The sequence below is a fragment of the Coturnix japonica genome, unplaced genomic scaffold (genome assembly GCF_054131305.1).
Source record: "Coturnix japonica strain WE unplaced genomic scaffold, WE-NBRP24 Scf039, whole genome shotgun sequence".
In the NCBI taxonomy this organism is placed as follows: Eukaryota; Metazoa; Chordata; class Aves; order Galliformes; family Phasianidae; genus Coturnix; species Coturnix japonica.
Window position 1 is genome coordinate 877511 of NW_028188942.1, and position 13202 is coordinate 890712.

General features: G+C 43.8%; 2 protein-coding genes across 5 annotated transcripts in view; one reads left to right on the forward strand and one right to left on the reverse strand.

Annotated features, from left to right (window-relative positions):
• LOC146753128 (receptor-type tyrosine-protein phosphatase T-like) overlaps positions 1 to 13202 on the forward strand; it is a 232338-nt gene that overhangs the window by 107026 nt on the left and 112110 nt on the right. The gene's annotated exons all lie outside the window — the stretch shown is intronic.
• LOC146753129 (uncharacterized) lies at positions 3660 to 4354 on the reverse strand. The gene is given in 3 exon segments (XM_085530958.1): positions 3660 to 4100; positions 4102 to 4140; positions 4142 to 4354. Coding segments are annotated over 3 exon segments (693 nt in total).

A 13202-nucleotide genomic window follows, 5' to 3' on the forward strand; every position in this document is an offset into this window, starting at 1 on the left:
TTCAGCATTTTTTTTTTCTGTAGACTTGCTCCCCTCTTTGAAAGACATTTCATACTAGTAAAATGTCTGTGATTTTATTCATTCTACCAAGCGTATGATCAGCCTTGCTGAGATCAATGTTCAAGTGGATAACAGTTTCATCTTTGCTTTGTTTTTGTGTCAGTGCTATAAGCAGAATATCTGGCCTTATGGGACAAGGAAGGCATCTGGCTTCTGAGAAGAGGCAGCAGAACAACTCAGATTCTGCTGCTCTGAAAGTAATGCCTCCTGTTTAGTTCCATGGCATCTGCAACAGTTCCTTGCTGCCTTCCATCCCCCCTTCTTGGCTTTCTGTGCCCAGCGCTGAGCACAGGCCGTACCTGCAGCCTGCCCTGGGCTGCTGTGTGCCCAGGCTCCTACCCAGAGCTGAGGGCTGGGCTGTGCCCTCACCCTGAGGGGCAGAGCTGTTCCCACTGGGGAGAGCAAGAGGGGGCACGGGAGTCCCCAGGCAGACCCTCAAGTACCCACATGGAGAGGCACAGACTGTTTTTGCTTTTATAAGAATTGCTCAGGTTTTTATTGTTATTACTTTGTGTTGTCCTTTTAAATCGGTTGTGGCCCATTGTTGAAACAAAAGTCCTAATGGAGCAACTGCGGTGGACCTTCATGCTGCCCTTGAGCCCTTCTTCCCGTCTAAAGCCAAGTCCTCTGCTTCTCCAAAGGAACAGCCGCCTCTGTAGCTTCTGTGCCAGCGCCTGGAGGCCGCAGGGAGCTCGGGGCCGTCCGCTGGACTCCTCGTGCTGTGGTGGTGCAGCAGCTGAGAGGACACCAGTCCCAGTCCTGCCCTCTTGTCAGGGCTCAGCTGGAGGCTGCAGAAAGCTGAAAGCCATCTGTTGGACTCCTTGTCTTGTCCCGGTGCAGCAGCTTGTAGGACAGCAGTGCCAGTCCTTCCCGTCTCCTCAGAGTTAGGGGAAGAAGAGGTGAGAGGTCTTGGGGAAGGCTGAGGATGGAGAGCGGGGAAGAAAGGGCGGCAGGGAGCAGCAGCTGGCGCAGGGGCTCTCTGGCGGATGGTGCCATTTCAACGCCAAGATGGAAATGGAGAGCCCCTGGTGCGCCGCCGATGGAGGTAGCAGCGTCGCCAGGCAGACACGATGTTGGGGTGCCTGCCCTGCCTCGATGGAGGTGGATCCACCTCCATGGGTTCCTCCTCCAGAGGGATGTCCACCTCCATGGGCTCGACGCTGCTGTCTGGTGGATCGACATCCATCGGCTCAGGTTTGCTGCTGCTCCCCTGAAGCCGCCACTTCTTTGGTGGAGGAGGATCCATCCTCCTCCACGAGGGACAACACAAAAGGTGAGAAGGGACTTTATATGTTGCTCCTTGGGCCACAAGGGTGTCACCAAGTCGCGAGTCGACTAAGGACTGATGTTCTGTTGTCAGGGTCCCTGTATTTATAGCGGTTGTCAGGGAGGTGGTTTGTGACATCAGAAAGCTGTGGCAGTGTGACCGTTAGAATGTCCCATGGTGACCAAAACATGGCTGTGTTGGGCGTGGTGAGGCAATGGCCTGAGAGCAGCCATAGTTTTCAATGGGGATGGAGGGTGCATATAATCTGAAAGATGAATAGAAATAAAACCAGCTCACAGTAATAAACAGACAAGCCAAAAAACTTTGAGGCAGTGTGTGCTATTGAGATCCTTCAGTCATTTGCATGAGTTCTGGGTACAGTGAAGCACATTTGAAACATTTATATACCAGTGCACACAGCAGGTGGAAGTAGGTAGAGCAGCTGGAAGTCTTGGCACTGTCCCATAGCTGCAGTGTCATTGGCATTAGCAAAATGTGTTGGGAAGAGCCCTGTGCCTGTTGTGTCATGATGGACGGTTACTGGAACTTCATCAGAGACAGGCAGGGCAGTTGTGGGAGAGGAAGTGAAGTGTTGCCACCCTTCTGGGATGATGACACTGATGATGTATTCTTTAAGGACCTGAGAGGTACCTGTGCATCAGGTGCTCTTGTCCTTACAATGACTTCAACTTGCCAGATGTTAAGGGTGAATATGACACTGCTGGTATAAAACAAGTCCAGGAGAGTCCTAAAAATGGCTTGATGGTAATTTCTTGGTACAGGTTCCGTGGGAACCAATGGGGAATGGTGCTTGTAGGTTTGTTGCTTTTAAACATTGAAGTTGAAGTTTCAAATCCTTGGTGGTGGGTGGGAATTTGTCACAAAACTTCAACCTAGGATATCAATACCACTAATATCTGCCTCTGATGTCCTGGGCCAACGTAATAAAATAGGAGGCCTTACTTTTGGAGCTGTTCTCATAGCTTGCATTGAATAGGATGAGCTTGGATTGTGACCTATGCTTCTGAAATCTTCTGCATCCTCTGGTAGCGTGTCAGAACTCAAGAGTAAGCTGGTGATTAGATTTTTAACAGATAGGAGTTTAAGTCCTTACTGAGCTGTGTGGAAGATGTAACATGGCTGTAAGCAGTGATATGACATGTAACCAGAATCAAGAGCATGGGGATCATTTTGTAACCTCTAATTCCTGAGGGAATCTCGAACACATCCTTCCAGCAAGCACAAGTCATGGCTGCTGTAAATACTAGGGTCTGCTTTGTACAAAGATTCAAGTAGTGCATAAAAGCATTCTGCAAATATATGTATTTTGTTACGTTAATCAGTGTGGAAGGTCGTTGTGTGTGTGTATGTTCCATGTGTTAACAAGGTGAGACAGAAGCCCCAAAGAAAATAGAAAATCAAGTCTATGAATTATCTTTTTGAAATTAGACAGTGTCAGCCTTGAAAGTTCTTCTTGTAAATGTAAATAATGGGACTTGGTTATTGTTATCCCTAATGATTTATTCATCAAGTAGAAAAATACCTGTATTGACAGTGCAAGATAAATCCATGCTTCTTCACAAACAGGTGGCCTAACAGGAAAAAGAATCTAGTTAATGCCAGGATAGCCTTTGACATTGCTTCCACAAAACCCCACTTGCATGTGTGCAGAAAGAGCAGTGCAAAGCATTTCCAATCGTATTACAAGGGTTTGCCGAGCTGAATGGTGTGGAAAGGTGATCCAGAATGGGGAGCTGGTAAAAAGGGCTGGGTTTATACTGCAATGCTTCAGTGTTATTTTTCTGTAGGCTTGCTCCCCTCTTTGAAAGACATTTCATACTAGTAGAATGTCAGTGATTTTATTCATTCTACCAAGAATATGATCACCCTTGCTGAGATCAATGTTCCACTGACTAACAGTTTCATCTTTGCTTTGTTTTTGTGTCAGTGCTATAAGCAGAACATCTGGCCTTATGTGACAAGGAAGGCATCTGGCTTCTGAGAAGAGGCAGCAGAACAACTCAGATTTTGCTGCTCTGAAAGTAATGCCTCCTGTTTAGTTCCATGGCATCTGCAACAGTTCCTTGCTGCCTTCCATCCCCTCTTCTTGGCTTTCTGTGCCCAGCGCTGAGCACAGGCCGTGCCTGCAGCCTGCCCTGGGCTGCTGTGTGCCCAGGCTCCTACCCAGCACTGAGACCTGGACTGGGCCCTCACCCTGCGGGGCAGAGCCGTTCCCACTGGGGAGAGCAAGAGGGGACACGGGAGTCCCCAGGCAGACCCTCAAGTACCCACATGGAGAGGCACAGACTGTTTTTGCTTTTTTAAGAATTGCTCAGGTTTTTATTGTTATTATTTTGTGTTGTCCTTTTAAATCGGTTGTGGCCCAGTGTTGAAACAGAAGTCCCAGTGGAGCAACTGCAGTGCACCTTGGTGTTGCCCTTGAGCCCTTCTTTCCATCCACAGCCAAGTCCTCTGCTTCTCCAAAGGAACAGCCGCCTCTGTAGCTTCTGTGCCAGCGCCTGGAGGCCGCAGGGAGCTCGGGGCCGTCCGCTGGACTCCTCGTGCTGTGGTGGTGCAGCAGCTGAGAGGACGCCAGTCCCAGTCCTGCCCTCTTGTCAGGGCTCAGCTGGAGGCTGCAGGAAGCTGAAAGCCATCTGTTGGACTCCTTGTCTTGTCCCGGTGCAGCAGCTTGTAGGACAGCAGTGCCAGTCCTTCCCGTCTCCTCAGAGTTAGGGGAAGAAGAGGTGAGAGGTCTTGGGGAAGGCTGAGGATGGAGGGCGGGGAAGAAAGGGCGGCAGGGAGCAGCAGCTGGCGCAGGGGCTCTCTGGCGGATGGTGCCATTTCAACGCCAAGATGGAAATGGAGAGCCCCTGGTGCGCCGCCGATGGATGTAGCAGCGTCACCAGGCAGACACGATGTTGTGGTGCCTGCCCTGCCTCGATGGAGGTGGATCCACCTCCATGGGTTCGTCCTGCTGCGGGATGTCCACCTCCATGGGTTCGACGCTGCTCTGTGGTGGATCGACATCCATCGGCTCAGGTTTGCTGCTGCTCCCCTGAAGCCGCCGCTTCTTTGGTGGAGGAGGATCCATCCTCCTCCACGAGGGACAACACAGAAGATGGGAAATGGCTTTGAGTTGCTCCTTGGGCCACAAGGGTGTCACCAAGTCGCGAGTCGACTAAGGACTGATGTTCTGTTGTCAGGGTCCCCGTATTTATAGTGGTTGTCAGGGAGGTGGTTTGTGACATCAGAAAGCCATGGCAGTGTGGCCGTTAGAATGTCCCATGGTGACCAAAACATGGCTGTGTTGGGCGTGGGGAGGCAATGGCCTGAGAGCAGCCATAGTTTTCAATGGGGATGGAGGTTGCATATAATCTGAAAGATGAATAGAAATAAAACCAGCTCACAGTAATAAACAGACAAGCCAACAAACTTTGAGGCAGTGCATGCTATTGAGATCCTTCAGTCATTTGCATGAGTTCTGGGTACAGTGAAGCACATTTGAAACATTTATACACCAGTGCACACAGCAGGTGGAAGTAGGTAGAGCAGCTGGAAGTCTTGGCAGTGTCCCATAGCTGCAGTGTCATTGGCATTAGCAAAATGTGTTGGGAAGAGCCCTGTGCCTGTTGTGTCATGATGGATGGTTACTGGAACTTCATCAGAGACAGGCAGGGCAGTTGTGGGAGAGGAAGTGAAGTGTTGCCACCCTTCTGGGATGATGACACTGATGATGTATTCTTTAAGGACCTGAGAGGTACCTGTGCATCAGGTGCTCTTGTCGTTACGATGACTTCAACTTGCCAGATGTTAAGGGTGAATACCACACAGCTGCTATAAAACAGGTCCAGAAGAGTCCTAAAAATGGCTTGATGGTAATTTCTTGGTACAGGTTCTAGGGGAATGAATGGGGAATGGTGCTTGTAGGTTTGTTGCTTTTAAACATTGAAGTTGAAGTTTCAAATCCTTGGTGGCTGGTGGGAATTTGTCACAAAACTTCAACCCAGGATATCAATACCACCAATATCTGCCTCTGATGTCCTGGGCCAACGTAATAAAATAGGAGGCCTTACTTTTGGAGCTGTTCTCATAGCTTGCATTGAATAGGATGAGCTTGGAGTGTGACCTTTGCTTCTGAAATCCTCTGCATCCTCTGGTAGCATGTCAGAACTCAAGAGTAAGCTGGTGATTAGATTTTTAACAGATAGGAGTTTAAGTCCTTATTGAGCTGTGTGGAAGATGTAACATGGCTGTAAGCTGTGATATGACATGTAACCAGAATCAAGAGCATGGGGATCATTTTGTAACCTCTAATTCCTGAGGGAATCCCTAACACATCCTTCCAGCAAGCACAAGTCATGGCTGCTGTAAATACTAGGGTCTGCTTTGTACAAAGATTCAAGTAGTGCATAAAAGCATTCTGCAAATATATGTATTTTGTTACGTTACCTTGGCTATTTCATCATCCTGAGAAAAGTAAGTGTTTTGGCATAGATATTTGTTGACTCCAGTAATTAAACAGCTGTGGTATGAGGAGTGAATTCAAGAAATCCAAGCCCTGTCAGTGCAGCCACCTTTGACCAAGGTGCCTTGGTTCTGTTGTCTCCCCCGAATAGAACAGAATGGTTCAGTTGGCAGGGACCTACTTAAAAAGCTTCTTGGCCTCTTTAGGGATGAAACAAATTTGTGAGGGCATTGGAGTGTCTCTTGAATACTGACATGCCCAGGGCGTCAGCATCTCTGTAGGAGGCTTGTTCTAATGTTTGGCCACCCTTGTCATAATGGAATCTTTCCTTGTATCAGCTTTGTGTACTGAAAACTGTGCATTGTAGGATATAGTTCAAGAAGTTATTAGGGATAGTCTGGACTACAGTAGCTGAGAATAGAAAAATACAACATCAAATGTGTAGCTTCAGTACTACTTATGATTTATGGGAGAATGTTCACTGCAGCAGAGGCCTTTGCAAGCTGCCCTGGAGGCTGGGTGGCAAGGCCTGCCTTTCCTTGTCTTGACGTTCCCATGTCCTTCTGCATGTAATGCTCATCCACTATATGCTGAGGAAGGAAAACAATGTTTTAGAGAGTTATCTTTTCTATGAAAATCTGTTTTCGTGTTAGATATGGTTGGAAAATCAGCTCACTCTAATTCAGAAGGAGAGAAAAACTGTGTAATACATTTTCAATGGTCATGTTTGCATAATATATGCAATGCATAATCTTTCTTTCAGTTTTTTTCCTTAGGTCTTTGAGGTAAGCTTTTCTTCATGCTTTGGTGACTTCCATTGCTAAAAATGAGACAACACTTCTGGTAAAGTTTAAGAAAACCTTCAGAGCCTTATTAAGGCTTGTACCTTGACTGATCTGTAGAGCATCTTAGACATCAAAGTAGTAAGAACATCTTCAAAAGATTGATGAGTAATTAAAATCCACGCCTTTTCAGAGCTGCAAATGCGTTGCTATACCAAAGGCTTTACATGCTACAAGCATGTCTACAATTGCCATACAACTGTGTGGTTGAATGCATGAAATCATGTCATGCAGCACATGTATGGGTTGAGAATGCAGAAATCAAGATGTACCAGGCTTTTGGAAATCATAATTGTTGTACTTCACGTGATTTAAAGGTATCTGGAGCTGTAGGCAGCGTGAATGCCGTATTTAAAGTGCTGTGCTTTCACTGACATTGTCAGAGTTTGGTACAAATCCTTAGTTGTGTGTACCCTTATGGCACTGGTACTATCTGGAATTTTAGATACTTCTGGATATTTTATTTCTAGCACCATTGCATATGACATAGAGTCATTTGGTAGTTTCCTAAATGGAAAGAAGTTAAAATCTACTATTGTATTGAGCCATATTGAAAATACTACGGAAAAAATAAGTGTGCTCATGGCCAAGAGAATTAGAGTAAGATGAGCAATATATACCCTTCAGCTCTTAACAAACTGTTTGATAGGCAAATTGTTGCATGCTGAGTCTAAGCGGTTCTGTGAGCAGGAGGAAATCATCCTCCACTGTTCTACCAAATTAGCACCCTGGATGGAGGCTGTGTGAATGCAAAATAGAAATGGAGCAAATGATCTCAGTTCTTGTTAATTCCTTTATGCCTTATTGTAAATAGAACAACTAAAATCTTGAACTGTTTAAAGTAAAAGCGTTCTGAATAGAATACGTTAGGAGGAAATTAAAACAGGATGGAATTCAGAAAGATCTCTTGGAGGAAAGTTTGCACTCAGCATACGGTATGTGTTTCACAGCGCTGTGAAATCAGACTTTCATCAAGTTATCTATGTTGAAAATGTAAACCTTCAGCCTGTTACCAGTTTTAGTGGAATATGCTGAGCCTTTGCCTTACTAGGGTGAAACATAATTGCGTGTCCTCAAAGCACAAGCTGCAAGTGGTACACATTCAAAATGGAAAGATGTGTTTTAAATGAACTGTCTGTAGGTTTGGAAATTGGATTCTTCCTTTACAGTATGAGGAGGCAAAATAGCAAAGGAAATTGTCAGGCAGCAGGACTGCTCAAATTCCATTCCTCTGGGGGCTCACATCATGGTGTTTTGAATACCAAAAGTAAGAGGAAAGACTAAACAAATGGAAAAGAGCTTGGGGTTTGTGTTTATTTATTTATTTGTTTTTAAATGTAGTTTTTATGTTTATATCACAAGCAGCAGTTGTCTGTTTTGGGTACTTTTCCTCCCCAGCTGCTGAAAATGATACGGATACAGAGCCAATCTGAGCATGGACTGTGTTTTAAGCTGTTATCATTTTTACTGCTCTTCTAGACAATGTTTTTTTAATGTAGTATATTCTCTATTCCTTTCAGTTCAGAGCTGGGAAGGGAACAGCTCTGTGCATGTAACAACACTGGGCTCTTGACGTTTGGTTGCAGTACCTCCATGTTGTTGTGTATCGCTGGCTCAAAGATGGTAAACTTCAGGCAGTATTCCACAGTCAGCTTTTGGGTACTGGGCTCTGCATTCCAGTGCGTCTCAGTGCTTTAACAAGTAACTACAGAAGACAGTTTAAATGCTCTTAAAAAATAAAACTAAAAACTGAGTAATCTTGATTGCTTGAGAAATGCATGTGCTATCCAAACACAATACCACTGCCTTGAAAAACTGATTAGCCCGATGATCCAATAGGCTACCTGTACGTACACTGACATTTAAAGGAAAATCTAATGGGTTTCATGAGGTTGCTCACCATGCTGCATTTTGTAGATCAGCGCTCCTTGTGAATGGCAGCTGTGAGCAAGCTAAGCAAGTTATTTCAATTGAGCATCCATAAAACCTCAAGAGTAGAAACACCGTTGCATGGCTGTCAGAAATGCTGAGCTTATTTTAACAATCGTTCCCCTGGGGTATGAACTTCCTAATTTATTCTGTAAGTCTTCACCTGTGGGTAGACTGCCATCCCAGTGCCTGTGGGCAGAATAATGCATGCTGACCCTGCTGTAGCACACATAGAGTTATGCTGCTTGCAGTCAAAGTGAAAGTGGCCTCTAGAAAGGGAAGAAGTCCTAAGATCCCTCTGATATTTTTACTATGTGTTTGCCTATGTAACTGCCTATGTTTTTGGATCATGTTATAAGCGTAAGTAATGCTAATAAATACAAGTTTAAAAGTGATACGTTTTATGTTGTACATGATCACCAGAGGAAAAAAAACTGACTTACGCATTTTGAGGCATTTTCTTATTTCTAAAATGGAGCAGAATGTGGATGCTAGAGAAATCTCCATCCCAAAATCTCTGCCAGGGTGTTGACTTGAGAGCTTCCTGCAGCTGCAATAATAGAGTTCAATATATTAAATCAGGAGGCATAGAAATAGGATTCCAGAGTACATTTCTGTAATAGAGATTAATGGGAAAACTGAAAGCCTGAAAGCTTAATTGTGTCCCCATGCTTGGAATGCTAGTTTGTTTGCATGAATTTGTGGAAATTCTAGTTAGCTCGGTGTAAGTCCTACAGAAATTGCTCATTTGTTTGCAAGGCCACGAGGAGCAATTATTTTTCAAAGATAGATAATCCTACTCAGAAAGATGCTTGTTAATAATTTGGCCCTGATCCTGATCGTGCTGAGTTCAGGAGGAGCTTTATTTGTCTGCTTCATTTAGAGCAGTATCAGAACCTGAGAAAACCGCTCAAGTATGTTTTAATTTGAGTTCTTTCTACCTGAAGTGTTTACAGCCTGTTTCAACAGCGTGCTCATGGAATGGTAAGGGGGAGCTTTGCCTATGGAAAAATCTGTTTCCTTTTGAACTCATGCCAGTACTGAAAACTTCCTTCATGTTCTAAAAATACAACTGAATTTTTCACTTTACCTCTTGGCCATCTTAAACGTTCTGCTGTAATTGCCCAGCCCTCCATTCAAGTCTCGATACTTATGTTGTTTCAAGGCTGTCTCGCACAGAGTTTTAGGTTTTTTTATCTTGCTGTTCCAATTGAAGAATTAAGAAGGGTTATGTGTAGGAAACCATGCTACTGTTTGTCCTTACACTGAAGTAAGTTTATTCAAGCGTTGCTACATTTGGTGGCATCTTTGAAGACTGAAAGTATGAACTAAGAGAGATTGTTAGGGCTGCCATGGAATAAAGCAAATAAGTCATAGAATCATAAAAGATGACTTGGTGTCATCTGCAAACTTACTGAGAGTGCACTCAATCCTCTCATCCAGGTCATCAATAAAGATCTTAAACAGGACAGACCACAGTACTGAACCCCTGGGGAGCACCACTAGTGCCTGGTCACCAGTTGGATTTAACTCTGTTCACCACCACTCTCTGGGCCTGGTGTTCAGCCAGTTCTTTACCCAGCAAAGAGGGTACTGATGCCAGCCATGGGCTGCCATTATCCTGAGTGGTCAGGTACCCATCTGCATCCAGTAAACGATGGAGATTCTCATTAGCCCTTCCCCAAGAATAGAGAACTCTACCATTGCGGGATTGCTCTGCATAAGACAGCTCCTGGCCTCCACATCTCCATCAGTTCTTCTGTTTGTGAACACCAGGTCTAGGAGTGCACCTCCCCTGGTAGGCACTCTTACCAGCTGTGAAGTTTGTCTTCCATAACTTCTAGAAGCCTCCTAGACTGTGGGTCTAGATTAATGTGCAGCGTTATATTTCCAGTATTTATCAGGGGAAGTTAAAGTCCTCAATGAGAACAAGGGCTGGCAATCATACAGCCTGTGCCAGCTGTTCACAGAAATGCCTTGTCTGTCTCTTCATCCCGATTAGGTTGTCTTTAACAGACCCCCACCTGGATGTTCGCCCTGTTGGTCTTCTCCTGGATCCTTACCCACTCAGATTCAATCTTATCATTGCTGTCCCTTTGAAGATAAAAATAACATTCCACTTTAAAAAATAATTAAATAATAAAAAGAGCCTATTAAGAATAACTTTGAGGTCTAGTACAGACACTTGAAATTGGGGTAGAAAGATAATTTCAGACTAAGGTAATAAGAGATTTTAAGTTTATTTAAATCTCCTGGCTGCGGGAATTGAGGACTGATGAGTCAGCTAGAATCAGAATATATCAGTAATTGGGTTCTTTTTTAGGTACAGAAATCTACACTTCAGGTAACCTAACTGATTACTTTGCACTAGCATTATTTTTTTTTTTCTCTTGGGAGGTGTGGGGGGAGGTTTTTTTTCCTTCTTTGATTCTTGGTCAAACAACCACTTGTGGTTTTAGTAACAAACAAGAAAACTTCATAATTCTCTGAGGAATTTTTTAGGGGAAGGACTTGATTTGCTAATGTGCTTTTTCACAGATGCTTAATTGGCTACTGAAGAGAAGAGCCAGGAGTCTCTTTCTTTAACATAAAGAAAAAGAGATGATCCTAGAAAGCTTGGAGGTAAAAACGATTAAAACAATAACAAATAGATGAATCCACTTAGGTGAATCCAGCATGACAGACTAACCAGCAGAGCACTATGACGTTCTAATTTACAGAAATTTCTTCAATGCCAGTGTAATAATGGATTAAAAACTGGATTTACCAGGGATTTCAAAGCTTTTGAAATACCTCCCGAGAGTTTATTAAATAAAGTAATCCTCATGGGAGGGTTAAAATTCTGTTTGGGATTTGAAGGCTACTGAAGATAGAAAATAGTCAAATGTGGCAGAAGGTTAACAAAGGATTGCCCAAATGACTTTCCCAATAGCATATTAAACTGCATTCTGTAAGAGGAAGCGAACAATTAAATAAGTAGCATGGCACTGACTGCAAAATTTGTTGAGAACTGTGAGGAACTTGAGCTGAAGGAAGAGCTGGCATACTTGGGTGTTTAGAGGCTCTGAGGATTTCTCAGCAAAGTTATGAACTATTTACGTCACATTCTGAACATCTCTGTTTGTGTACATTTAACCCTTCTGTCACTTCTAGCTCCATGTGTTTAACCAAAGTGCCAGGACTTGGTGCAGTGTTTGTTATGTGGTTGCTAAATAATGCTCTTCATTTAAGCGGGGTCCCGGTGGCGTCAATTCATGGCTACATTAACCAGTTATTTTGGTGTGGCTGGTACAACATTTGAGTTACCTTCTGGGGATAAAGGTGGATTTAGGTTATGTCAAAGAACTTAGCAGGTAAAATATTGGAAGTTTTCACCCAAAAAGTGGTATAAACTCAGTCTGTATCACCTGCGGAGCTTGGAATGGATGTTGCACAGCCATGTTTCTCAGCAGGGAAGAGCATGGCCAGAAAATGTGATTCAGTTAATGCTATTAATTTCTAATCAAAATCTAACATTGTGTGTATAACGCTATTAGGTTCTAAATGAACTGCAGTCCACAGGGCATAAATGTATACACACTTTTGGGCAATTTAGTAAAAATAAATAAATTCACACAGGCGTCCAACTGGGCTCCAAAAACCACATGTGAATAATAGCCTCTGTGGATGTTAATAATCTTGTTGCTGCTTACTATCAAAAAGACCATGAAGTGAGTCATGATCAACTATTGCAAACTATGCACATTGAGTGTGCTGAGCGTACTTGTTTGACTAAAGCACAGGGATGTGTCCTGTGGCTCAAAGGCAGCTTCTTTTAAGCTACTCAAAGAAAAGCTTTGTTATTGAGTACAGCTGTCAAGTTGAGTAAAAATGTTTGTCAATATTCAGTAACTATTGGGCTTTTACTTAGGCTTCTGTGTAGTGATTGATCCAGTTCAGTAATCGTTAATTGCAACTGCATGGTTTGGGACTTTTTATGAGCACAAATATTGCCTTGTGTTCTGAGCCAGCCACCTATTCATCCTGTTACTGAGAAATGTCTTCTGCTTGGATTAAACTAGTATTTTATTGTGGAGAGTTTAAACCTTCTCTGAATGGTAGTGTTAGTCAAGGCAGTATTTCATTTTCTCTTCCTGAGGCATAAATAATGTTCAGCTAGAAAATGACCACCCTAAGAGGATAACATGCTTGGAAATGAGGATGGTGACTCTTCTGCTTAGGTTGCTGTAATTGTACCAGGGGTTATGATAGGCAAACAAACATTGCCTGTTTAAAAGAAAAAATCTGGTTTAATTTAGTTCCCATGGGAATGAGCAAATCACAGTGATCACAGCTGGTAAAGGTGTGGGCTGAAATGACTGAGGCTCCTTTTTGCTGTGCCAATACGCCTCCACAGTGGCCTGCATGAACCTCTGCTTTTGCAGTTTAGAGCTGCTCCTTTTGAGAAATTCTTGCTCTGCCATACAGTGTGGTGACTTGTGAGATGGGCTTCATTATTTTCTGAATTCTCTCTGCCAAACTCCATCGTTGGCTGCACTGCAGTAAACCCAGAATAGCATCACTGACTTAACAGCAATTAACACTTTCTGTTAAAACCAAGCTCCGTGAAGTTGGGAGTTTGTTACAAAAATAACTCACC